The sequence below is a fragment of the Spermophilus citellus genome (assembly GCF_964194105.1).
Source record: "Spermophilus citellus genome assembly, contig: SCAFFOLD_91, whole genome shotgun sequence".
In the NCBI taxonomy this organism is placed as follows: domain Eukaryota; kingdom Metazoa; phylum Chordata; class Mammalia; order Rodentia; family Sciuridae; genus Spermophilus; species Spermophilus citellus.
Genome location: NW_027673011.1, coordinates 216,560 through 242,952, shown reverse-complemented (window position 1 = coordinate 242,952; position 26,393 = coordinate 216,560). Strand labels below are relative to the sequence as shown.

Below are 26,393 nucleotides of genomic sequence, written 5' to 3'. Positions count from 1 at the left end.
AATGATTCCCAACATTTGATTATATCTGAACCAGTGCCTTTCATCCTTTTTTTAAAAAAGTAAATGTCAGTCAAAATATAATAGTATATATGGAGGGTCTCAAACATTGAGCAGGAACAAAGATTCAATCACACTGTTCTATTGATATACTAGCTTAGGAATCAGGTTGATTCTTTCACAATATTTTCACAAGTTCTTATTTATATATGCTTTCTCATAGAAAAATAGATTATGACCTTCTGTTGTTAGCCATTATTTATTTTATTGTTTATGTAAAAATATAGCAATTATTTTAAAATATTTACATAATAACACATAAATGTTTAGAAAAGCAAGGTATCGACAAGTTCTGCAAACAGGTATAACTAATAACTTGCTTCATTTGAAATCATTGCTGCTTCTTCAGAGCAATAACAGCATAACATCTGGGAGATTTCACAGGATCAAACAACTTCACAAGTGCAGACCATGCAATATCTTCCTGCAAATTGATAAGTGATTTAGATATACAACCATTTTTTGAACAGAAAAGGAGAGGTGACAGAGACTACATACTGTAATACTATGGCTGGGTATGGTGGCATACTCATGTAATCCCAGCGTCTCAGGAAGCTGAGGCAGAAGGATCAAGAATTCAAAGCCAGCCTCAGCAACTTAGTGAGACCCAGTCTCAAATAATAACAAGGGCTGGGGATAAAGCTAAATGGTTAAGTGTCCCTGGGTTCAATCTCTGGTACCAAAAACAAACAAACAAAAAACCAAAAAACAAAGCCCATGTTAAAAAAAAAAACTATAAAAGAACACTATTCTTTGTTGAATAAAATTAACATCTACAGTTTCACCTTCAAGGAATTATGCTGATGAAATAAAGTAACACACATATACTGAATTATAAGGCCTATTTTGCTGTGACTATGAAAAAATGCCATAATCAAATATATAGTAAATAAATAATTTTATGATGAAACATTATTCACTCTGTGCAGGATAGTTAATGAGGTGGGAAAATTTTACATAAATGAAACAAACTGCATACAAACTGCATTTGTAATTTTTTTTTACAATTTTAATTAAAGTATAAATAATGTGCACACACATATACTTGCAAAATTCATATATTTGAGTATAAGCATAAATAGAAATATACCAAATACTTAATAGTTAATGCTCAAAGGTAGGATTGTTACTTTAAATTTCCTTTAAAAAATATTTTTATATATTTTAGATTTGTAACATAAATGTGTATTACTTTTAGAATATTTAAAATAGTAAACATAAATTATTTATGCTATTATTTATCTCAACTAATCTCAGTACATATTGTTTTGCCTAACTATTGTACTTAGTTCAATGGAAATTGTTTTGAAAGGAAATTAGTACCTGTTTTGGCAGGAACTGATTGTTCTGTCACCTACAACTTGCAAATCAAGGCTTTTCAGTGATTTGAAGTTAGCTGGCCATTTAGGAAAGCACATCACTATTTAAATACTTAAAAACTGTTCTTTTTGCATAAAAATACAAATTAGAGTAAAGACCCATTTATGAAAATCTATTTGTTCCAGCAGGAAGAAAAAAAATTGTTTTAAAGTAAAGGGTTTACAGTGAAAGCATTAGGCCAAATCTTGGAATGAGTTTAATTTAAATAGTTCACAATAATTTAAACAAAGCACTCAGTGAGATCTGAAAAATATATTTTCCCTAAAGATAACTTAAAAGACAATATTTTGTCATTTGACATAGATGAAATAAGATTATGGAAAAAATAAAGAAATAATCTTCATTAATGAATTTTCTATACTGCAGAACACGATATGTTCAAAAATCCAAAAGAGAATTAATTAAAAGGCAAAGTCTTACAAAATCAAATGTGTACACAATATTTTTTATGTCTGGCCTTTATTAATTTTGGCTAAACAATCTTTCATATATGGCAGCATTTGTTCACTGCCTATGTATCATAATTACCATACAATTAAAAGAATGTAAACTTTATTAGAGTAGTTTTTATGAAGACATCTGTTGTACATATGTTTATATACTGACAAGAAGATGGTATAAGTATCTTAACTATAAAAATATAATGAAAAAAATTACCTTACTAGCTTTATGTAAAATAACTATCCTCACTATTACTGGACTCACATTACTACATTTAATAAATATTTGTTAATCATTTAAAAAGTAATGTAATTTACCTGCTCTTTAAGGTAACAAAGTCGATCCAGAAGAATCAATGTTTCTATACAAGGAGCCAGAAATACTTTCAACTAAAAGAAGGCATAAGAAAAGAAAGTGGTACTTAAAAAAAATCTTATTTCCTTAACATTTATGTTTAAGAAAATGCATCTAGAGTTTACATAGGCCAATTCCAAATACTCATTGTGCATCTTCAGAAAATAAATACTGCAGAGATCAAAGGTTTTTCTTTAATAATGGAAAAGAATGCCCTTTAAATGACTTTGAGGTAGAATCCAACAAGCAATCATATGAGAAAGCTTTTAAAGGGGTCCTAAGAATGAAATTCATTAAAAAGAATGCTTGTGAAATAACTGCATCGAGACCAATATGTCTTCAAAGGACTCTAAAATGTCTTTCCATGCATTTATAATACACTTTAAGAGGAATCTACCATGTGCTCTCTTTATTACATTACTGACACCTAATATAGTTCTGAAGTAGGAAATGATCCAAAACAGTTTTTCTACAGAATGAGAAAAACAACATAGATTGGTTGGCTCCATAATAAAATTTAATAGAATGGTATTCAAAGTCTAGCAACATATCCAATTTAATATGTTTAAATATAAGATATTTACCATATTGAATGCTTCCAGCTCATCCATTCTAGGTTTATACTTCTCATAGTAGTCCATTATAATTTTTTCTGGCAACTTAAAGATAAAAATGATAATAAATTTATTAATAGTCAAAGGCAGTTAAAACTTTTCTTTATCAAACATAAATATCATGTTAACTTAAAGTAACCTTAGGTGTCTGAAGAGCTCTCTCTAGCAAGTCAATGTAACTGCTGAAGCAATGTAACATTGAACAAAGTTAATGTAACTAAATTCTTTCACTTAAGTCTGCACTGATAAAGGTTATTCAGCATCATAAAAAATCACTACTATTTTGATATTAATTCAATATTAGTGATTAAATATTTACTTTTACTTACTAGTATACTATAAATAAGATTTCAATGAACATTTTTTGAATGAAATTAAAGTTTGAAACACTACAACTATATCCTAGAGAAAGATTTAAAGACTACACAGCAACATAATGTCATATTTCAAATAATTCTCTCTAACATCCACTTAACATACTCATCAATAAACATTATTTTACAATTTTTTCTCTAAAAGATATACCCATAGTATGCTTACCCTCCTACTCTAAATGGCCACTTTCTAGTCCATGCTCATGTTTCTACACCCACCAGTTTAACTTTATGTTTACTGAATCGATTGTTATAATTTATAATCTTTTTATGCCTATTATGTTACTGTAATAATATAAACAAACATTGCATAACCAATGAAAGATGAATGCAAAAGGAAATGTTGTTTTCGTAAGTTGACCAACTTTGTGAAGGGTTTCACAAAGGAGTCACCAGAAAAAACTACAGTCAAATTACAAGTCAAAATAAATGAAAGACTGGATCTATAAAAAGAGTAAAAAATCTGAAAGGATTTGTCAGATTTCCTGGCAAATGTCTAAATGATTTTTTTCCCAAAGTCTGTCCCTTTTCTTATTGCACTAAAACCTATTTTTAAGAGATTTTTTTTTAAATTAAGAGCTTCACAGTTAGTTATTCACAGTAGTTGGGTTCATCCAGACATATCTATATATACATGGTAATTGGTTTCAGTTCACTCCCCCTTGACCTCCTACCTTCCCTACCCTCTCCCATTCTCTTTCCTCTACTTTATCAGACTTCCTTTAGGTCTTCTATTAATTTATATTTGATTGGTTCTATATGTTATTCTATCCTTCCCTCCTGCTTTTCTTTATTTTACTCTGGCTTCCACATTTGAGAGAGCTTTGAGTTTCTCAGTTTGCCTAATTTTACTTAGCGTGATATTCTCCATGAACCTATTTTGAATTTAAAAACTATAAAAGGGAAGCAGTGAAGAGCAAAGCTCTGTGTCATCACATTTCGCATAAAACCTTCCAGAAAAGATCTCCCTTTTGGTATAGACCTTAAGAAGATTATGTACCCCTCACCCTTTTAAAACTCTCACCCATCTTTGAATTAAATTGAGTATCCTCTAGACCAGGCTTCTACAGTAGAATGAATTGGTCTGAATTCAGGACTGTATTTCAAGGCAGCAAAAACTCTCATTTCACAAAATTGTGTGCCTGAACCATAGCCTTTAAACTTTACTTCTCTGCTACCATCCTCAGATTAGCTGTAAAGTGACACCTTTGAATGCTTAATCTTTACCATTCTGCTTTCTACAGACATCAGTTTTCAATGTGATTCCTTAGATTCTCATTTCTCTGTGCTAAACTAGGAAGAACTGTCCTCGATTGCCTTTGTTGCAATTAGGAATTGCTGACTTTGCTTTTTCAGGGGATGCTACTATGGAGACCTGTATTCTTTTGGTTTGTCAGAGATTTGTAACCCTGGTATTTCCTCTTGGCCTCTTTCTACATCCCTTTTTTACATCCAATGTACTTTGAAATACACATAGTTTGAGATTTAAAATGCCTCTTGATTTTATCAAAAAGGGAGTCTGTGCTTCCATTTCTCATTGTATTTGTTGCTTTTGAGTGATTCTGGAGAGAAAAGGGGAGAGCACTATCTTTACTCTCTTATTTAAAAATAAGTCTGTTACTTTAAGTGAACCAAGGCTGGCATTATATAGATTATACATTATCCTATGTTTGATGCAAAAATAGTGAAGGTAGACCTTCAAGCAGTGATACCATATGCAAACCTTTGTGTAAACAAAACTAAACAAATGGCCCTCTTCTTACATCAAAAATTGGTGAATAAAAGGTATAATCTTGTATTTCTAGGAGAAAAATTCAGTGTTTAAGGTATGATTCCATGCTTAAGTCAACTTTTTCAATCAAATGTTTAAAAATACTTCAGATTAGATCACGGAGATTCTAAGAAGTTTAAAAAATGAAGACACCATCCCACTTAATGTCAACATGAATCTTCAAGACATATATTTTACAGGTGGCATTACTGAGTGAAGGGTCAACATTACGGGGATTAAAAAAGGCATCAAGAACTGAGGCACTGCCCAGCAGAGGTCATAACTCAAGCAAGGCCATATACAAAAACTTATAAATTAAAAATGTGAAATGAATGACAGATTGGAATACTGGACATGAACTACTTGCTCCCTGCTGTCCAAGGCCTATATTCTAGGAAAAGGGATTAGCACGAGTTGTGTAGTAGGTCCCTCCCTGGCTTTGTGTCAGGGACAAGGAGATATACAGTTCTAAAGAGAAAATGGGTTGGACACAGTAAATGAGCAGTCATGCTCAAGCACTTTAGTCTACACTCTCTTCTTCACAATTTCTTGACAGCTATTTGACTTAACCAAATAGGTTAGAGAATATGTCGTACTACCCAATGTGTGTTTCATATACTTGACCAACTTCATTCTGCCTGCAAGAATTCTAAAAGTCAAAGATGTAAGCATTCTTTCTTCAACTCTTCATTAAGACTCATCACTTTCTGAATTTCATTTGCCTTTAAAAAAGGCAGATTCAAACTTCAATTCTTCAATTTGCTTTAGATGTATATTCATATTTGCCAGGTGCAGTGATGAACTCCTATAATCCCAGCTACTCAGGAGGCTGAGGCAGGAAGATTCCAAGTTCAATGCCAGCCTGGACAACTTAGACCCTGTCTCAAAATAAAATAAAAGGGCTGGTGGTGTAGCTCAGTGGTAGAGCACTTTCCTGACATGTATGAGGCCTTGGGTTCGATCCCTAGTACCACAAAAAACAAAAACAAAACAAAAAATCCTTTGTTGTAAGTATGAAATTTCTTCTTATTCTTCCTCTTAGGCTTGCTTGCTTGATGACTGTTAGTTTTGTAAAAAATGTCAAATAATTATTCTTTTTTTGTGTGATGTCTCTTATCATATAAGTATAAAAAAATACAATTAGACAGTATAGATTGGCATTCTTCCCCAGTTTCCTAGATTTTAGTCTAAAGAAATCCACTTAACTTCACATCTCAATCCTATTGTCCTTAGTATTCAAAGAGATAATATAAATAAATAAAACTTTAGTACAATATCTGGCAAAAAGCAAAAGTTCAATAAACATTGGTTTTCTCATATTATTTTAAAAGAAATCAACATACATTTTAGGTTTAAAGAAATTTTGAAGATAGTACAATTTCCATTTATTCTATATCTACTACTTCATGTTACATTATGCTACATTTGTAATAATGAAAGAACCAATGTTGACACATTAACTAAAGTTCATACTACCCTCAGATTTTCTTGTTTTTTTTACCTGTGTCCTGATTTTCCAGTTCTAGAATCCCATCCAGAATACCACATCACATTTAGACCACTTGGTTTTGAAAGTTTCTCAGACTTGCCTTGTTTTTATGATCTTGATAGTTTTGAGAAGTATTGGTCAGATATTTTAGAGAATGTTCCTACGTTTTTACTTCCCCCACATTTGTTATAGGTGCATTCACATTCATACATCTACACAACATAACCATATAATTTGGCCAATTTCCCCAGTACTCCTCCATTTGGACGTGTTAGATTTTTTCCCCCTGTTATAAATTAGGGCTATAGTTTTTGAAAACAAGATCACAGAAGGGTCATGTTCCTTATATCACATCAAAAGTATGTATTTCTCATGTGACTTATCATCCTTTTCTTCTTCTTCTTCTTCTTCTTCTTCTTCTTCTTCTTCTTCTTCTTCTTCTTCTTCTTCTTCTTCTTCTTTTTTAATTTAGGAAGGCAAGATAAGATTTATCCAGGAAAGCAAGCAACAGAGCAGGATATACAAAGGAAGAAAGAATGGAGATACTTGAGAGTAAGGTATGCTTTTGGGGTCTTGGATTCTTTTTTCTTTAATTGGTGAATTATAATTATGCATGAGTGGGATTCATTATGGCATATTCATATATACATATAATATAATTTGATGAATCTCATTCTGCAGTACCTCCCTTTCTCTCCCTTTCTCCCTCCCTGATGTGCTTGCTCTACTCTTTTGATAATTTCCCTTCTATTGACCTAGTACTTTTGTCATTGACCTTGACTACCTGGATGCAATAGTGTTTCTTGGGTTTTTTAACTATAAAATTCCTTTTCTGTCCCCTTTTCCAGACTCTAGGGAAAAAGTCACCATGTACTGACTACACTTAATGAGTGGAAAGCTATACTCCATCTCCTCAAGGGTAGAATACCTACATAAATTATTTGGAATTGTTTTCCATAAGAGATTTGTCTCTTTTTCACTTATTTATTTATTCTATTTTTTAAAGAGATATATGTAAAGGACTCCAGACAAGCAAAGGTGGACCTTACAACAACTTCATGGAAAGCAGGTAGACAAGTACATGCCACACACAGTTGTTAGACATCCTCCCCACATTATATATCATTAGAGGATGACTTGGTATTTGAAATAGTCTTACCACTAGATGGTAGAACTGAAGCTGCCAGTATAACCTTGACTAGGTCATAATGGGCTCAAAAACTATGGTATATAGTTATGGAAGTGAGATTCATCAGCTGATTGTGCTAAGGAACCAAGAAGAGACAAAATCAGAGTCAAGGAGACTGAAGTGATCCTGATATTCTTAAGTTGACAGAGGAAGTTATCCATATTCTTAGTCAAAAAACTACTGTTACTATAATCTTTTGTAAAACACAAAGCAAAGTTGATTCCTATGTTTATTATTTTTAGAAGTGATATAATTACATATGTAGCTAATATTTTTAACCTTCAAACTTACGGGTAGTAAGACAGGATTGCCTTAAAAAAAAGAAAGAAAAATAGATTTCTTATCTTTTCCATTGCATACCTGTTTAATTACTAGCTAATGAAAATAAAATTTAAAATTGCTCCTATTTGAATAATAAAATTTACATATATTATATTCAGCTCATATTCTAAAAATAAGTAGATACAGCATATAATTATTATATCATTATTACATAATAATTATACATGTATATAATTATTATTACAATTATTTAATATGAGCTGTCATTTGCAGATTTGTATACTTCAATAATTCTAATAATCTAAACTAATATGGCATGTAACAATGATTTGTCCTATATTAACAGCAATATTAATAACATAATTAAGTCTCAGTCTAAAATGATGCAGATTTAACTGAGATAAAATTTGCAGGCATGAGAAATAATGCTTGGGGGTTTAATTATTAGGAACTTATATTCTGCAGTACTTCTGGGTAAACATCCAAAAGAAGTAAAAATCATTACTTTGTAACAATATCTGCACCGCCATGTTTACTGCAGCATTATTCACTATAGTAAGATATGGAAACAACCTAATCTACTGATTGAATGAATGAATAAAGAAGTTGTGGTATAAACACACACACACACACACACACACACACAAATATCATTCAGTCTTCAAAAAGAAGTACTTTGCCATAAAGCAGTCAATGTTCTGACACAACTTATTGTTTTCAGTGGTATAGTTAGGCTTAATTTTGTTATGGAATCTAAACATGCTTTAAAAATAGGATCCTTTACAGAGGGTTGAAAGAATATCATTCTTAAGTGGTTGCAGCTATCCTAAATGAGAGGTTCAGGAAGGGATCATTTTGAATAGAAAGTTTAAAACCTCAATCACTGTTTAATCCCCTAAAAATGGGATTTATGATGAGAATGGTAGATGAGTACAAATGAAATCATTAAGATGACAAATGATGAAGACAGTGGTTCTCACGTGGGGTCAGTTTTGGCCATGTCTAGAGACTTTCTTTTTCTTTAAAATGTTTCATCATTATGCTACTGCTGACATCTAGTGGGTAGAGGCCAGAGATGCTGCTAAATGTCATAATGCACAGGTCAGTTCCTCACAACAAAGAATCCAAATGCAATGGTGTTGAGTTTGATGAAGTAAGCTCTATAATAAATGTCAATGCTGTCTTTCACAACTGACTTTTATGAGTTACAGATTAAACTTGTAAGCGGTTTGTAAGGCACTTTTTTATCCAATACATGCAGTTTTGGTGTCCTTTGGAAAGATGATTTAACTGGGAATGTTTGTTTGCTTTTATATTTAATTTGATTTCTTGTGGATAAGAACTTACCCAGAGTATTTTAGAAGATTTTCTAGATACTTAGCTTGTTTACATTGTTTTAAATGTGAAGAGATATTTTAAAGATTATAAGACATCAGTGCATTCACTACACATCCAATTACATATAAATGCTTGTAAAAAATGATTATGAGCAGGGTGTTGTGATGTACACTGTAATCTCAGCAGTTCAGGAGGCTGAGGCAGGAGGATCTCCTTAAAGCTAGCCTCAGCAACTTACGGAGGCCCCCAAGCAACTCAGTGAGACACTGTCTCTAAAATAAAATACAAAAAAGGGATAGATGTGGCTCAGTGGTTAAGTGCTCCTAGGTTCAATTCCCAGTACAAAAAAAAAAGAAAGAAAAGAAATAATTATGAATTTAGTCAAAGGTGTTTTTAGTATATTCAAAATTTCAAATTTAAATGGTCTAAACATTTTTCAGTGTTTAGAACTTCAAGTGAAAATTAATTTATTTTTTAAGTAAAATTAAATGTCCACCTTTTTATTGTGTGTATTGTCAAAGCTTTCATTTTAACATTGATAGTTTCTGATTTGAGAATAAAATATTTGTATTGTATTGGAAACACAACTTTGGTTTTGATAACTTAATATTGCTAATTGCTGTGGCCTGACAGACACTATTTTTTAAATATCTCTTGCTTAAAAATAAAAAAAAGCTCTCCCCAACTGTATATTTATTTATTTGCTTCCTTTCACCAGCACAGCTTTTTCATGCCTTATCATGTAGTTTGGTACTTTCCTCTGTTGGGAGCTGTCCTGGATGAACATGCCTTTAAGTTCTGATGCACTGGGTTCTGAACAATTATTGCCTTCAGTCTGCTTGGTAGTGCCAGGTGAAAGTAACTTGGGCATTACCCCAGCTTGGATAACAAGGTGTGGCTCCAGGAATAGGAGTCACTCACTGGGGTTGAGTTACACTCACCTGTTCCTTTGTAATACTACCCCTTTGCCCTTTTGGAGATAGAATATTCCATGGAACAGCCTCCCCTAACAAAACCGAGGTTTGAGGTGTGTTCTCTCTCTCTCTTGTCCTTTTTGCCTCCTTTGTGGGAGCTGGGTCAGAGGAGCTGTCACAGAACCCAAAGAAAAAGGTATTTCTCTGTCTCTGTGTAATTATTTTGTGCCAGCCCAGTTCACCTGGAGTGACCCTGACTGGTTCTGACCTTATGTGGAGTCTTGATTCAAGTTCTAGCTCTCTGTAGCAGGAAATTTGACTTGCCTTTTTCTGAGACTCTTTTTATATCATTTCATTGGGAATAATAATACCTATCATGAGTGTTTTCTTAAACAGACTTTATTTTTTAGGAGAGTTTTAGGTTTATGCAAAATTGAGCAAAAAAATATGGTGTGCCCATACAGACTCTGCTTGTACACATAAAGAGTCTCCTCTATTCCCAGCATCACTCACTAGAGTGATGCATTTCTTATAGTTGATGGAACTACACTGACCCATCATTATCATCCAAAGACTATATTGCATATTAGGATTCACTCACATTAGCATAAATTGTGTGGGATTGGATAAAAGTACAACAACATGTATCCACCATTATAACATAATGCAGAGTAATTCCAGTGCCCTAATGCCTGTCTCCATCCCCCCATTCCTGAAACCACTTAACTTTTTACTGTCTTCATCATTTTGACATTTCCAGAATGTCACATAGTTGGAATCATATCATATTTGCCTTTTCATATTGGCTACTATCACTGAGTAATATACATTTGTCACATGAGTCTGGGTGATCTTACCCAGTGGGACTGCCATGGGAAGTTCCCAAATACCTGAACAGTACTTGGTGGTATGGCCATTTTGACAATGTTAGTTATGACTAACCTAGAGCATGGAATATATTTCCATCTTCTAAGGTCTTCCATTTTCCTTAGTTTTCATTGTAGAGGTCTTTCACCTCTTTTGTTAGATTGATTCCCAAATATTTTATTTTATTTTTTGAGACGATTGTGAATGGGACAGTTTTCCTAATTTCTCTTTCAGTGGATTCATCACTGATGTATAGGGAATGAATAGGTGTTAATTTTATATTCTCCTATTTGTTGAATTCATTTATGAGTTCTAGAAGTTTTTTGGTGGAATTTTTTTAAATTTCTAAATATATAATCATGTTATAAGCAAATAGTGATAGTTTGAGCTCTTCTTTACCTATTTGTATCACTTTAATTTCTTTCATCTAATTGCTCTGGTTAGAGTTTCAAGGACAATGTTGAATAAAAGTGGTGAAAGAGGGCATCCTTGTCTTGTTCCAGTTTTTACAGGGAATGCTTTCAATATTTCTCCATTTAGGATGATGTTGGCTTTGGGTTTAGCATATATAGCTTTTATAATGTTGAGGTACATTCCTACTATTTCTAGTTTTTCTAGTGTTTTGAACATGAGGGATGCTGTATGTTGTGAAATGATTTTTTAAGATGATCTATTAAGATGATCATATGATTACTGTATTTAAGTCTATTGATATGATAAATTACTTTTATTGATTTCTGTATAGTTGAACCAACCTTGCATCCTGGAATAAACCCCATTTGATTGTGGTGCACTACATATTAAATGTTTTTGTATGAAATTTTCCACAATTTTATTCAGAATTTTTGCATTTATGTTCAACAGGGATATTGGTCTTAAGTTTTCTTTCCTTGATGTGCCTTTGGTTTTGGTATCAGGGTGATACTAGCTTCATGGAATGAGTTTAGAAGGGTCCCCTCCTTTTCTAAATTGAGGAATATTGATGTTAGTTCATCTTTAAAAGTTCTGGTAGACCTTGGCTGAGAATCCATCCAGTCCTGGGCTTTTCTTTGTTGGTAGGCTTTTGGTAACATCTTTAATTTCATTGCTTGAAACTGATCTTTTTAAAATTTCCATGTCCTCCTGATTCTATTTGGGTAGGTCATATGCCTTTAGAAATGTGATGATTTCCTATTTTATTGAAGTATACATTTTCAAAATAGTTTCTGATTATCTTCTGTATTTCAGTAGTGTCTGTCATGGCATTTCCTTTTTCATCATGACTTTTAGTAATTTGAGTTTTTTCTTTTTCTTCGTTAGCCTGGCTAAGGATTTATCAACCATATTTATTTTTTTTTTTCAAAGAACCAGCTTTTTGTCTTGTCAATTTTTTAATGGTTTCTTTTATTTCAATTTCATCTGATTTTAATTATGTCCTGTCTTCTGCTTTCAGGGTTAATATGTTCTTTTTCTAGGACTTTGTGATGTAATATTAGGTCATTTATTCACTGACTGTATTTTTTTTAATGAATGAGCTACAATTAAATTTCTTTTTAGCACTGTCTTCAGTATCCAGAGATTTTGATATGTTGTACCTCTATTCTCATTTACCTCTAAGTATTTTTTTTTTAAATTTCATCCTTGATTTCTTCTGCTCTCTATTCGTCATTGAATAGAATATTATTTAGTCTCCAGGTGTTTGAGAAGCTTCTATTTTTTAATTTATCATTGATTTCTAATTTTATTCCACTTTGATCTGATAGAACGCAAGGTATTATCTCTATTTTTTTTTGTATTTGCTAGGAGCTGCTTTGTGACATAGATACGGTCTATTTTAGAGAAGGATACATGTGCTGCTAAGAAGAAAGTTTATTCACTCATTGATGGATAAAATATTCTATATATGTATATTAAGTCTAAATTATTGATTGTATTATTTAGTTCTACAGTTTTTTTGTTTAGTTTTGTTTGGAGGAACAAGGAATGTTAAAATCATCCAATATTATTGTGTTGTGGGTTCTTTGATTCTTGAAATTGAGAAGGGTTCCTTTGATGTAACACAGATGTTCCATTGTTGGGCATAAATATTTATGATTGTTATGTCTTGTTGATGTATACATCCCTTAAGCAGTATGAAATTACCTTCTTTGTCTCTTCTGATTAATTCAGGCTTGAAGTCCACTTTATCTGCTTTTTTACACGGTCCATTTTAGTGATGTATTTATTGGGACAGGATTTGTATTCCTGGTCATTTTGGTTTATTTCTAGTTTTTAATTTGAATTAGTTTCTCCTCTGATTGACTATTCCTTTAGTGTAGTTCCTTCCTTTCCTAGCTTTTGCTTTTTTTGTTTTCCCATTTCATCCTCATGGAATATTTTGTTGAGAATATTCTGTAGTGCAGGATTTCTAGTTGCAAATTATTCCAACTTTTGTTTATCATGGAAGGTTTTTATTTCATCTTCAAATCTGAAGCTTAATTTTTCTGTATATAGGATTCCTGGTTGGCATCCATTTTCTTTCAGAGCTTGGTATAGGTTATTCCAGGACCTTGTTTCTGATCTTTTAGAAAAAGCTCTGAATTTCTCACATTAAGTATGATACTGTGTGTAGGAGTTTTGTAGATACTTTCTGTCAAGGTGAGAAAGTTCCCAAGTACCCAGTTTACTGTGAGTTTTTATCACAAATAGTTGTTTGGTTTAGTCAAATTTTTCATGTCTATTGATATGATCATGTGATTTTTCTTTTTTATTCTATTGATTACATGGATTACATTAATTGATTTTTCAGTGCTGAACTGGGCTTGCATACCTGAGATAGATTCCATTTGAAATCTATAGCTTATTTTAACATGTTTCTAGCATGTGGCTTGTTTTTAGTTATTTCAGTACTGGCAATTAAACCCAGGAAGATTTTACCACTGAGCTACAACCCCAGAGCTTTTTTTTTTTTTTTTTTGAGATAGGTTGGCTGTAACTTTCAATCCTTCTGCCTCTGGCTCCTGATTCACTAGGATTATAAGAATATGCCACTGGGGCCACTGGGCTTTATTGTTGGCATATCTTTTGGTAATAAAATCCTTCCATTTTTGTCTAAGAAGGTATTTCTCCTTCACTTTTGAATAACTGTTTCACAGGCTAAAGAATTCTATGGTGCTGTGTTTTTTCTTTCAACATTTTAAACATTTCACTCTACATTCTTATTGCTTGCATGATTTCTCGGGAGAATTTGGAAGCAATTCTTATCTCTGTTCATATATAGGCTAGGTGTTTTTCTACTATGGCTTCTTTAAATATTTTTTTCTTTAATTTTCTGTAGTTTGAAAATATCTGTCTAGATGTTGATGTTTTGATATTTTTCCTGATTTAGTATTCTCCTGACATTTCCAAATTTTACAGGAGAGGAAACTGACTAGTACTACTCCAACTACTTTAATTACAAAGCAACTGGGTACTACATGGATAATTGGTACAATAAATAATAATGTACTTAAACTTTGATATAACTTAATCTTATTTTTTGTGTAACTTTTCTCTTGCAAAAGAACAATATTATTCCTTTAACCACCTACATTATTCTTTGCTTCAATTTGTAATTAATTCAAAATATAGTGATCCAAGTTCAATTGAATATTCTGGTCATTGATTCATTTGAATTACATTGAGTTTACTTTACTCTCAGAATATTTATTAGTACCAGGCAATGAGCTTACCTTTTGCCTTTAACAGTGTTATCAATTATTAGCTTGGAACTGTAGTGATGTTACAACTTTCCAAAATTCTTCCACTTAACTTTTTAAATATAAGATTTTAAATTTAAATTAGTTATGCTGGGTGTGGGTATAGCAGTACATATCTATAATACCATAGACTTGTGAGGGTAAGACAGGAGGATTCCAAGTTTGAAGCTAGCTTCAGCAACTCAGTGAAGCGCTAAGCAACTTAGTGAGACCCCCATCTCAAAATAAAGAATAAAGAGGGCTGGAGATATAGTTCAGTACAGTGCCAATGGATTGAATTCTCAGTACCAAAGAACAAAACAAAACTTAGTTATAAAATTTCTCATTAAGTGCATTAAAATTAACACTATTCTCTCTTTTGTACTTCTAATTTTCATTTGTACTGTTGTCTTATTTTTCAATTCTATTTTGATTTGTTAACAGGCACATGTTTTACTCAATAATCCTAAAGAGCAAAGCTTTCTGGAGGTATATAATCATAAACTAGTGACAGGAATATGAACTGTAATCAAGATAACAGAGATTTGGTTTCATTATAATTTAGTCTTTCTTTTACAAATTGGAGAAAAATAGAAGGCAAATTATTTTGTATTATTTCTATTCATTACCCCATAGAAGATTTTTCTCCTGTTAAATTAATAGGTAATCATATACTGACCTTGGACTCATCTAATCCAAGCTTCTTTAGAGACTTTCTGACATAATCCAGAAAAGAAGAACATTTGGAATAGATTTTACCAACATGCTGCTCACTGCAAAACAAAATTGAATACTTTTTTTAGTTTTTCCAATTTAAATTATAAATGGTTTTAAATTCTAGACATGACATGTTTAAAAATATCTTCTGTGTATATAGCACAAGATCCAGATGTGACCAAAATATATTAATACTTTGGTGAACCTTTTATGATCTGCTTCAGAATTCTTACAACATATAGCAGTGGAAGATAATATTAGGAAGATAATGCTATGAGAAAGAAGTTTCAAAATTACAATATTAAAAATTTAGCCTCATTTATATATATATATATATATATATATATGTGTGTGTGTGTGTGTGTGTGTGTGTGTGTGTGTGTGTGTATTTATATATAGTTGTAGATGGACACAGCACCTTTATATGTATGTATGTATGTATGTATGTATGTGGTGCTGAGGATGAAAACCAGTGCGTCATGCATGCTAGGCAAGTACTCTACCACTGAGTCACAACCCCTGCTCCTTAGCCTCATTTTTTAATGGGAACTAACAGGCCTTTCAAAATTTTCCATTGTGCTACAAAATACATTTCGGTTTTACTGGCTTAATATTACTGTGCACATTTCATTGCAACACCTGCTAATAGTGGCAATAATTCAACAGTTCCATGAAGAGAACTTCTTCAATGCCAGTCAGCGATCAAGCACCATATGCTGATTTGGGTCTGACTAGATGTAATTTTATTTACTTTGCAGATTTTATAGTTATAGTTTTAACAAAGTATCATGAAATGGTTTTCAATTTAAATAATATAATGTTACACTATTGCATCTTACAATTTTTTTTTGTAATTCTGGCATAATGTAAAAAATCAGGGAGATAAAAATCCACCACCTAGCCGATATCAAAACAATGAATAAAGCTTCATTTACTCTTGGCAGGATAAATATAAACCCTATGATTAATGAGAAAATACATTCTACAAATTCTTCCCTTAAAATATATCTTAAGCAGGACACAATGGTGCATGCCTCTAATCCCAGGACTTGGGAGGCAGAGGCAGGAGGATGCTAAGTTTGAGACCAGCCTCAGCAACTTAGTGAGGCCAAAAGATGTGGTTCAGTGGTTAAGCTCCCCTGAGGTTCAATTTCCAATAGCCTCCCCCCTCCCCCAGCCAAAAAAAGATAGGTATCTCAAATATATTTCTTCAGTTCCATTTCAAGATGACTGCCTCAATTTGAATCACTTATGTCTTGATTGTTACAATTAATTCTAGTTAGGACCTCTGACTGAAGTCTTCCTCCTTCATTTCTGCCTATAATCTTATTTTCTCAGAAGAAAACATTTTTAGAAGAACATTTTTATTTTGCCACTTCTCTGCTTCAAAAGCTCTCAATAATTGTTTCTTGTTACAAATTTGAAAATCCTTAATTAAGCCATCTTGGCCCAATATATGACCACATTTTCCCATTCTCTCATATCCCATTATATTTGAGAATTTAGTTTTATCTCCTTAGATGAGTCTACTCATTGATTCCAAATGCCTTCCACATTTCTGTCTTGATGTGTTTGATGATACAGTCACCTCTTAATGGATTATGAGGTTCCTTACTCTTCAGCTTAGTTGTACTATAGTCATTACTTAATGACAAAGGTCAAGTTTACATGTTTTTTTTGGTAAAGTAACTAATAATCATCTTTTCTTGTTTTGAATTTCTATAACGCTTATTATTCTTCCGTTCATTTCTTATTTTATCATTGCTTTGAATAAAGTCATTTGAATAGGTTTGCATTCCAGAATGCAGAAACTGTATATTTGTGTCAATCTCAGATTCTACACATAACTACATTTTTCTTGGGGTCCAGTGACGAGCTCCTTGGCCCCAGCTCCCACAAGGGAAGCAAGAGAGGCAGACAAGAGAGAGCAAGAGCACACCTTATGGGGGGAAGACACTAGAGAAAGTTCCACCTAAATTGGCAAGGGTTGGGTTTCAGGGGCTGTAGCCCAGTCCCACTGGGTGACGCCCACTTTCAGAGCTTTACTCCCCTGCTGTTGGAGGTGAGGTACATCTGCTTTTGTGAGCAGTGGAAGCCAGTTCCACACTTCCATGGCTCAAGGCTAAGGGTATGTGCTCCTCTCTTACGTGCAGCTCCTGACACTTGCTCTCATATTAAAAAGGTCTTTATGCTGTCATTTCTTTTTTAATCTAAAAGGACAACCAATTAAGTCATTCCAATGAGCCAGTGATTCCAGTTCTTATATTATTCACTGCTGCCTTATAGAGTACTTCAAGAAAGTGCAGCACAGTGGAGAATAATGTGGCTTGGTTTCAGTCACAGTAGTTTTATCATCTCTTAGTTCTCTCAGTATCAAAATGAGATATCAATAGTACTCACTTTGTAGAGTCACTGTAAACTAGATAACACATGTAAGATGCTCAGAAAAGAGACATGATGTGAACTGTTACCATCCTATTGTTGTTTTTATCATTACCAAAATTAATAATCTGGATTTTTATATTAACATAAAAAAACCCAAGCAAGCAAACAAACAAAATAAGATGTATATTATGTGTATAAAAGGTAGTGATCTGTGCCTTGGGTTTTGTATTTCAGGGTAGTTGAAGATAAATGCACTTTGTATTTTAGTTTGCCCTTCACTTACTTTTCCTTTCCAGAATATACTATCTTTTACTATTAAGAAAAAACTCACAGCATGACTATTCTAAGATTACTTTAATGCATTAAATAATTTTTTTGCATAAAATTGTTTCTTGAAATCCTTTATTCATCTATACTATTACCTCTTTTTAGCAACAACAGGCAGAAAAAACATATCACCCACACAGAACTAGAAAGGTGATTATTTATTCACAATACTTTTCCTCGTGTAATTCTTCAAGAGCTGCCCATGAATCTTAGGGTATAAATCCTTAACAGAGTATATAAGCCTTATTATATATTTGGGTTTGTCCCCTCCAACATGATTTTATGATACCACCTCCTCAGCAACACTAACATTCTGTCTGTTTCTTGAACACACTATGCTTTTAGCTATAAACACTAGTCCTAGAACACTCCACTCTCAACACTTTTGCCTCTGGAACTCCACATTCCATTGAGATCCTATCTCAAATGTTGATTCCTTGGGGCAGCCTTCTCTGGCACTCCATATAAAGCCCCTGATATAGAACACATTTCCTTCAGATCTTTCTTGTTTGTTTTTCTCATTATCCCCTGACATTTTAAACCAGTGGACTTTCCAAATGGTGTGAATATTTTCCAATGGGAAAAAGAATAAATATTACAGTTTTTATTTCTATTTTATCCATTTTTAATTTCCATTTTTGAGTTTATTGTAAAATCTATACCCTAGTACATAGCTGCACTGCATATATCACTTAAAAGTAATTAAATATTAATTTGTATGTACATGATTAAAAAGGTTGACAAAGGTATAACATTCAAAAATATGTTTGAGATCACTACTTTAATCACTAGAGAGCAGAGTTCCTACCTGTTTTGCTCATGATTATATCCCCAGTGCCTAGCACAGTGCTGCACACATAGAAGGATCTCAATAAATGAAATAAAAATTTAAATAAATAGATCTTTCAGTTTATAGAGAGAAGCATATCTTGTTACACAGTATAGGGAAATACAGTAATATAGTAAATGTGTATTGTAATCAAATACACAAAGGTAGGCTTAAATATACAGATAAATGTAATCTAAAATATACAGAAAGAACTATTGTACAAATATGTAAAGAAAAGTGCAAAGTAAAAAATACCCATAGCAGCAGCTAATATTTATGACATGTTTACTATGTGCCAAGGTTTTTTAAATTCTTTGCTACATTTATACATTTAGTTTATACAACAACTCTGTTTGGTCAGGTCTCACTATTAGTCCTATTCTACAGTACAGAGAGGTTACGCAAAATGCCCAACGTCTGTCTTCAGAATCTGGGATATTAACTACTAGTCAATATTATCTCTAGCATAGTATGGATAGGACTCACATTCAATATTGTGAACTGATGATGAAGAATAGCCACCTCTGTATTTTAGGCCAACAGACACAGGCCTACTTCATGACAGACCACCAGAGTAGATATATATATATATATATATATATATATATATATATATATATATATATATATATATTCTTACAGAAAAGCTGTGCAGGCTTGCCTGCTGTACTTAAGAAAGAGTTTTAGTACTTTAGTGCAACAATGATATAATAGTAATCCAAACAATGCTAAATAATTCTAATAATTAAAAAATGACATGAGAAGAAAGAGAATGAACATATGGTTGGAGGAGACACTCTTTCTATGTCACTGCCAGATTTACCACCCAAACTGTTCAGGATTTATGGCTTGCTAGAAATACTTGAATTCTTTCTAAATGGCACTCATGCTAATTAGGTTGTTCATTCATTTATTTTTAAAACATTTATTGAAATGTTGTATATGCATGGTAATAGTGGTTAGCACAGGTTTTAAACTCAACACTGAAATGGGTTTATAGCCTCACTCTAACACTTATATTATACCAGGCTCTAAGAATTGAATCATTCATTTTATAAAAATCAAGGATTTTTCTAAGTTTAATAAAAGAAGACAGGTGAACAAATATTATTATATGATAGGATAAATACATGGTGATAGAGCTATTCAAAGACTACAGAGGACAGCACAAAGCAGACAGTGACATCATTCTCTGAAAATGACTTGGGAAGTCTTCTTAGAGGAGTTAACCTTCAAAAAGTCTCTTCTTCTAACAGTATTGTGATTAGCAATATTAACATAATAAATGAACATACCAAAATGAGAATAAAGTATAAAACTAATTAGGTTAAAATAATTTGTTTTAATCTTGTGTTTGTTAAGGGCTATAAGGAGGTGCTTTAACAGATTACAATTTTATATAAAACAAGAGTGTACTATGTAAAAACTAAATCCTTTTTCTAAAATCTATAGAATTAGCTTATGTAAGACTATTTGAAAATAGGGTCCTGGTAAAAAAAAGTCTGAAAAAATTGATCTTATTACATTTATAGGGATGGGAAAAGAGAGAAGTATCCTTTAAAATCCTAATTAATGAGACATTATACTTTTATTGCAACTACAAATGAGCAGATCACATTTTATATCATAAATTCTCTTTGCAATTGTTATTTTTAATGAGATTAAGTTATAAGACATCTAGACTTTAGAGAATTGTGCCATGTCCTGCAAAACTAACCTTTAACTTCAAAAGGTTCTAAAAATATGATTCATTGTACTGAATAAGGTGTATGGTTTAATGACTATATATTGTTATTTTATTAGTTAATAAAAGAAAAGGAGGCAGGGTCAAGAACCTCATAACTCAACATGTATAAAGAGATTATTCACAAATGGAATACAGGGCATGTTATCTTTTCTTTATTTTTCTTTCTTTCTTTTTTTTGTGAGAGCTTGACATAAAACACTGTATTCTTTTGAGTTTTGGAAGAATATTAGTTAGGATATCAAATTCTTCTTAGGTGCCTTATGAATACAAGTTTAGATATTAAGTGCCAATCCCATTTTTTTCATTATGTAACACTATAGAATCTGCCTTTTGATATCACAGACTCACTACTGTCTCAATATATGTTAAAGTGCTTGAAGACAGAAATCCTTCTGTACATTAGTCATTATAAGCATAGTTAGATTCTCTTCTGTCAGCAAACACATTAAATCAGGGATCTGAATGTTATCTCTATCTGTCTCTTCTTCTAAGTTTTCAATTTCTTGTTGCTGACTGGATCTTTACTTTCATTAGATGAAATAATCAAATTTCTCTGAAACAAACTCCAAATAAAAACTTCCTCTGATCATACATCCTAAAATTACTTACTATATATTATGATTAACATGTGAGCAAAGGATAGAGAAGAGTTAAATTCTATGAGAATTCAATCATATTCATTTGGCATCTTTGTAAAAGCATTATAAAATATTTTACATATATATTTTATATGACATATAGGCAAAAATACTTAATTAAGCAGGTTACATATTTATTTTACTGTGCTGGGCTATATAATGTCCAAGTTCACATTGCTCTTGAAAATTCCTCACATTTCATACAAATATTTTCAAGGGCAAATTTTGATATTTATGATTTCTCTTTGCACTAGTAGTCCTTTACATTATGGATTTTCTGTATGAATTCTCTTATTCATTATACCACAAGTCCCATGGTTTTTGGTTCAGAGAGCCTGGGCACCAAACTGAACCATGGGTAATTGCTGCTGGGACAAAGCTACTGAATTAATTACCAACATTAGGGCTGGGGTTGTAGCTCAGTGGAAGAGTGCTTGCCTAGCATGTGTGTGGCACTGGGTTTGATTCTGAGTACCACATATAAATAAAATAATTCCCAACATTGTTACTACCATCCTGAGAAAGAGTAATGGTACTATTCTTCTGATTTTTTAGTTACGTTCCCAGTAATGTGAAACTGTCATTCTACTATGACTGTGTTCTTTGATAGCAGGATCCATAGATAATTTGATAGGTTATTTGCAAGGACTAAGACAGTGCCTAAGAGCACAGGAGGTAGTGCTTTAGGCAAAGCAGACTGTTCAGTGAATATGGCAAAGACAACAGAGTAAGAGAAAGATCCAGACCACAATTCAAAGCTTGGTCTTTTTGGCACTAAAGAAGTCTTTCTCAGGTAGGCCTCAGGAATGCTCAACTTTATTTATTTATTTTTTAAAATATTTTTCTTTAGTTGTAGATGAAAACAATGAATTTATTTTATTTATTTAGTATTATGTAGTGCTGAGGACTGAACCCAGGACCTTATACATGCTAGGCAAGTACTCTACCACCAGCCCTCAACTTTATTTAGTTTTATTTTTTATTTGGCACCAGGAATTGAACCCACGGCACTTAACCACTGAGCCATATCCCCAGCTATCTATCTATTTATCTATCTATTTATTTTGAGATTAGGGTTTTGCTAAGTTGCTTAGAGCCTTAGTTGCTGAGGCTGGCTTCAAACCTGTGATCCTCCTGCCTCAGGTTCCCAAGCTGCTGTGATACAGGAATGTGCCACCACTCCCTGCTAGGAATGCTCTAATTTTAATCAAGCATAGTCCTTCTGATATAGTGTTATCTTAAGAAAATAACAAAACCCAAAGCAAAACACAATAGAAAAACCCTTAAGAAGATCTAAATTTCAAGCTCTATAAACAAATCACTCTTTGGAGTCCCAAATTTCTCACTGACAGAACAGAAATGAAATAAAAGTAACATCTATAGAGAAATAAAAAGATGTAAAGAAGATAATGGAGTATATTAGTAAATTGCAAAATGCTACAGATAGGTTAAATAATCTTTCTTTTGTAATATCAAAGTGTTGGTAAGTTTTGTTTACTTTTTGTACAAATATGCAGTGGCCACTTACATAATTCACAGCTTAAGCATAGTGATTTAAAGTAGGGATCTTCATATGAGTACATGATAGAGGTCTGGAAAGCATTTTTAAGGGGTATAGTGTTGGCTATGGTTTTAAAGAAATCAACGTTCAGGGGCTGGAGTTGTGGCTCAGTGGTAGAGCACTTGCCTTGCATATGTGAGGCACTGGGTTCAATCCTCTACACCACATAAAAACAAATAAATAAATTAAAGGTACCGTGTTCATATACAATAAAATAAATAAAGAAAGAAAGAAACCAATTTCCAGGATCTCTACTTTCTTAAACCCATTTTCCTAAAATGGATTCATCTGGGAAGGTGCCTGTGGTCTAAATTTTATTCTCTACGTCTCGTTATAGATAGCTCTTCTCCTGCTGTAGCTTTAGATGAAAGTACAGCTCTTCCTCATATTTCTATGCTGCTTTATCATAAGTTTTACAATCTTTTGAAGCATTAAAGAAACAAAAGAATTCCTTTACTAGAGGTATTATGAAAGCCACTCCCAACAATTTCATCAAGAGATTCATTTTAATAAAGTTTTAGTCTTCATGTTTAATAAATTGAAATAAGAACCTACAATTTATTTATGTAATAATAGCTTGATCCATGCAGAAGAAAACTTTAAAACAATTTAGAGCCTTATGGACACAGGAAATTCTGTCATTAAATGTGAGGATTATATAAAGATTGTAAAAGGAAAGCAAAGACCAGTCACCAAAGAGAACAAGTGTGGTACTGTGTTCCCAGGATTTAAAGTATGCCTGATTTTAATATAGTTAACAGAAAATGCTAACATTTAAAAAGTTCTTATTTCGAGCTGGGAGTATAGTTCAGTTGGTAGAGTGCTTGCATTGTATGCACAAGGCCCTGGGTTCAATTCCCAGCACCACGGTACAAACAAAGTTCTTATTTCATATGACTCCTCCAGAGTATTTGACTGCTCACCAAAGAATCATAAGAACTGTATTTTGTCATTTCTTTTGGATTTCATAGGCAAATAATGATTTAAGTTCCAAAGGAGATCCTTAGAAGAGTCAGAATAATTATTTTTCAGTGTATTCCACAAAACAGTATTACCAAATATTAATTATATATGTGTATAGTTTGGTAGAAGAAAGGTTGTATTAACAAATAAATATTGGTTTCAACAAAGATAAACTAATTTATTTTAAAAAATAACCACTCATTATGCTTCAAATATTGTTTGAAACACTTTATGGAATTAACTATCTTCAAAACACCCCTTTAAAGTACTATTGTAACCCCAAATTAAAGATGGGAGAACAGGGGAAAAATGTTAAACAGTGTGCCCCAAACAATACTGTTATTATGCAGTGGGGACTGGGATTAGAAACCAAACAGCAGAACTCCTGTGCTTATGTTCCTTAATGGTGACACTCTGCTGTCTCTCACCAAATTACTGAGTCTTTAAAATATGAATGTGCACTGAGAATCTTAAAGAGAAGGGATATTTTTTAGTGAGGAAATATTTTTCTCTCAAAGTATTTTTATAGAATCATTGCTTTTGTAGGAAAAAATCTGGAGAATACTGTTATGGAATAATCAAAATCTGATTTATCATTTTGCAAAATCTTTTTTAACATACTCTAGAGCCAGGTTAGTTGGTTCTATCCCCTGTAGTGAACCAAATAAAACTTGAAAATAAATAAAACAACAAAAATCATTTGAATTGGGAGACAAATCAACAACACACACAGGAAAAAATATCTTAGTAATAAAAGCTCTTGAAAAGCTAGGGATAGAGGAAAGGAAGCAGATATGAAATGTCAGGAGGGAGAGATGGAGTTTGGTGGATATTCCAAAGGTGAGTAAGAACCTGAAGGAAGGGAATGACATAGCCAAGTGCATGTCTAGGGAGGGCATGTCAGGCAGAGGTACATCCTATGTAAAGACTTAGAAGTGGATGTTTCTGGCATTTCCAAGAAAACTAGTGTGTTTGATGCAAACATAAACAAAGGGAAGAACAGAAATTAGGTCACAGTGAAAGTGAGGTGTTAGATTAGAAGCTACTGGAAGACTGTGAGAATTAGACGGCTCATTTAAACATATTGATAGAGAAAAAAGACTCTAACGGCAAAGGTAGAAGCAGGACGATCAATTAGGAGTTTATTACAAGAATCTAGTTAAGAGATGATGGTGGTTGGACCAGGGTGGCAGCCCTGTGGATGGTAAAAAGTGGTAAAACTGTAGATACACTGAAGGGAGTGCTTATAAATACGCCGAAAGATTGGATCTAAGCAATGACAGAAAGTCAAGGATACACTCACCACTTCTGGATTTGGCAACTGGAATAATATCACTGTCATTAATTGGATTATCTGGCATTTATTAATATACTTATGGTAGTTAGAGTGATGAGATGGGATAAAATTAGGTAGTAGGTATGGACCAAAAAATGTATTCTAAAAATAGAGGCTTGAAAAAGGAAGAGAAATCAAGGGGGGGGGGAATAGAAAAATAATTGAAGAAAAGCAAGAGAAAAGAGAAAAGGTGAGTACCTTGTGAGGTATTTCCCTAGAAAATGAGAGAAAACGTGCTTCAATACAGAAAAGTAAATCAGCTGCAATAGTGATGACAAAGTAAGATGAGGCTTGAGAACTGACCATGGGATTTAACATTAATTAACATTAGTCATTAGTACCCTGAGAGGGATGGTCTACTGGAGTGATGGAAGTAAAAACTGAATGGAATGTGTCAAAGAGCAATTGATAAAGAAATTGGCAGTAGTTTCAAGTTTTGTTGTAAAGGAAAGAAAAGATTTAAGAAGAAAATAAAGTCCAAAAAGAACTTTTCATTTAGTTAGACTGAAAAATTTCTACTAAGCAACTCAGAAGGTGGTACAGGAGTAGATACACCAATAATTTTATAAAGACCTTAAGTATTATAGGAAGAGAGAAGAGGTCAAGAAGGAAAAAAAATGGCATTATACTCGACTTTTAAGCTGGTTTTAAGGAACATTAAGGATTTCACCTGCCAGAGGTTTTGGGGAAAAGAATGACAGAGGGAGAAGAATATTCCCAGTAGAATCTATGGAAGCATACAAGGTATAAAATAAGGAACATGAGCAATGACAAATAACATGGTACTCGAGGACTGTATGCATGGGCAGCTGCTCAGAGTGCAGAGAATGAAGAATAATTATCAAACATTTTCTACATGTTAGAGAACTGACATGACTGTTTCCAAAAAATAAACGATGTAAAGTTAAGACAAGATTAGAAGGGGGCCCTCTGTCAGAAAAAAACACAAGCACAGTCAGAATGCTAAACAGGAATTTGTATTCTTTCTTTTAATAAAAGTGAATTCACTAGATCTAATTAAAATTCTACTCAAGTGAATCCAATACCACCCACATGTTTTCCAAAAATACAATTTTAGGAGCACGGTTACTCCTAGCATTGTCTAAACAGCAATACTGTAGGGAC

The 26,393-nt window shown here is 32.7% G+C and overlaps 1 protein-coding gene across 1 annotated transcript in view; it reads right to left on the bottom strand.

The window, feature by feature from the left end:
* Nucleotides 1-346: 346 nt before the first annotated feature.
* The window catches only part of LOC308640249 (putative methyltransferase-like protein 25), a 98,650-nt gene continuing 72,603 nt past the window's right edge, over nt 347-26,393 (bottom strand). The window contains 4 exon segments of the mRNA XM_081312220.1: nt 347-481; nt 2,196-2,267; nt 2,817-2,891; nt 15,445-15,538. Of these exon segments, the coding sequence (XP_081168346.1) occupies nt 389-481; nt 2,196-2,267; nt 2,817-2,891; nt 15,445-15,538 (334 nt within the window). The 3' untranslated portion in view covers nt 347-388.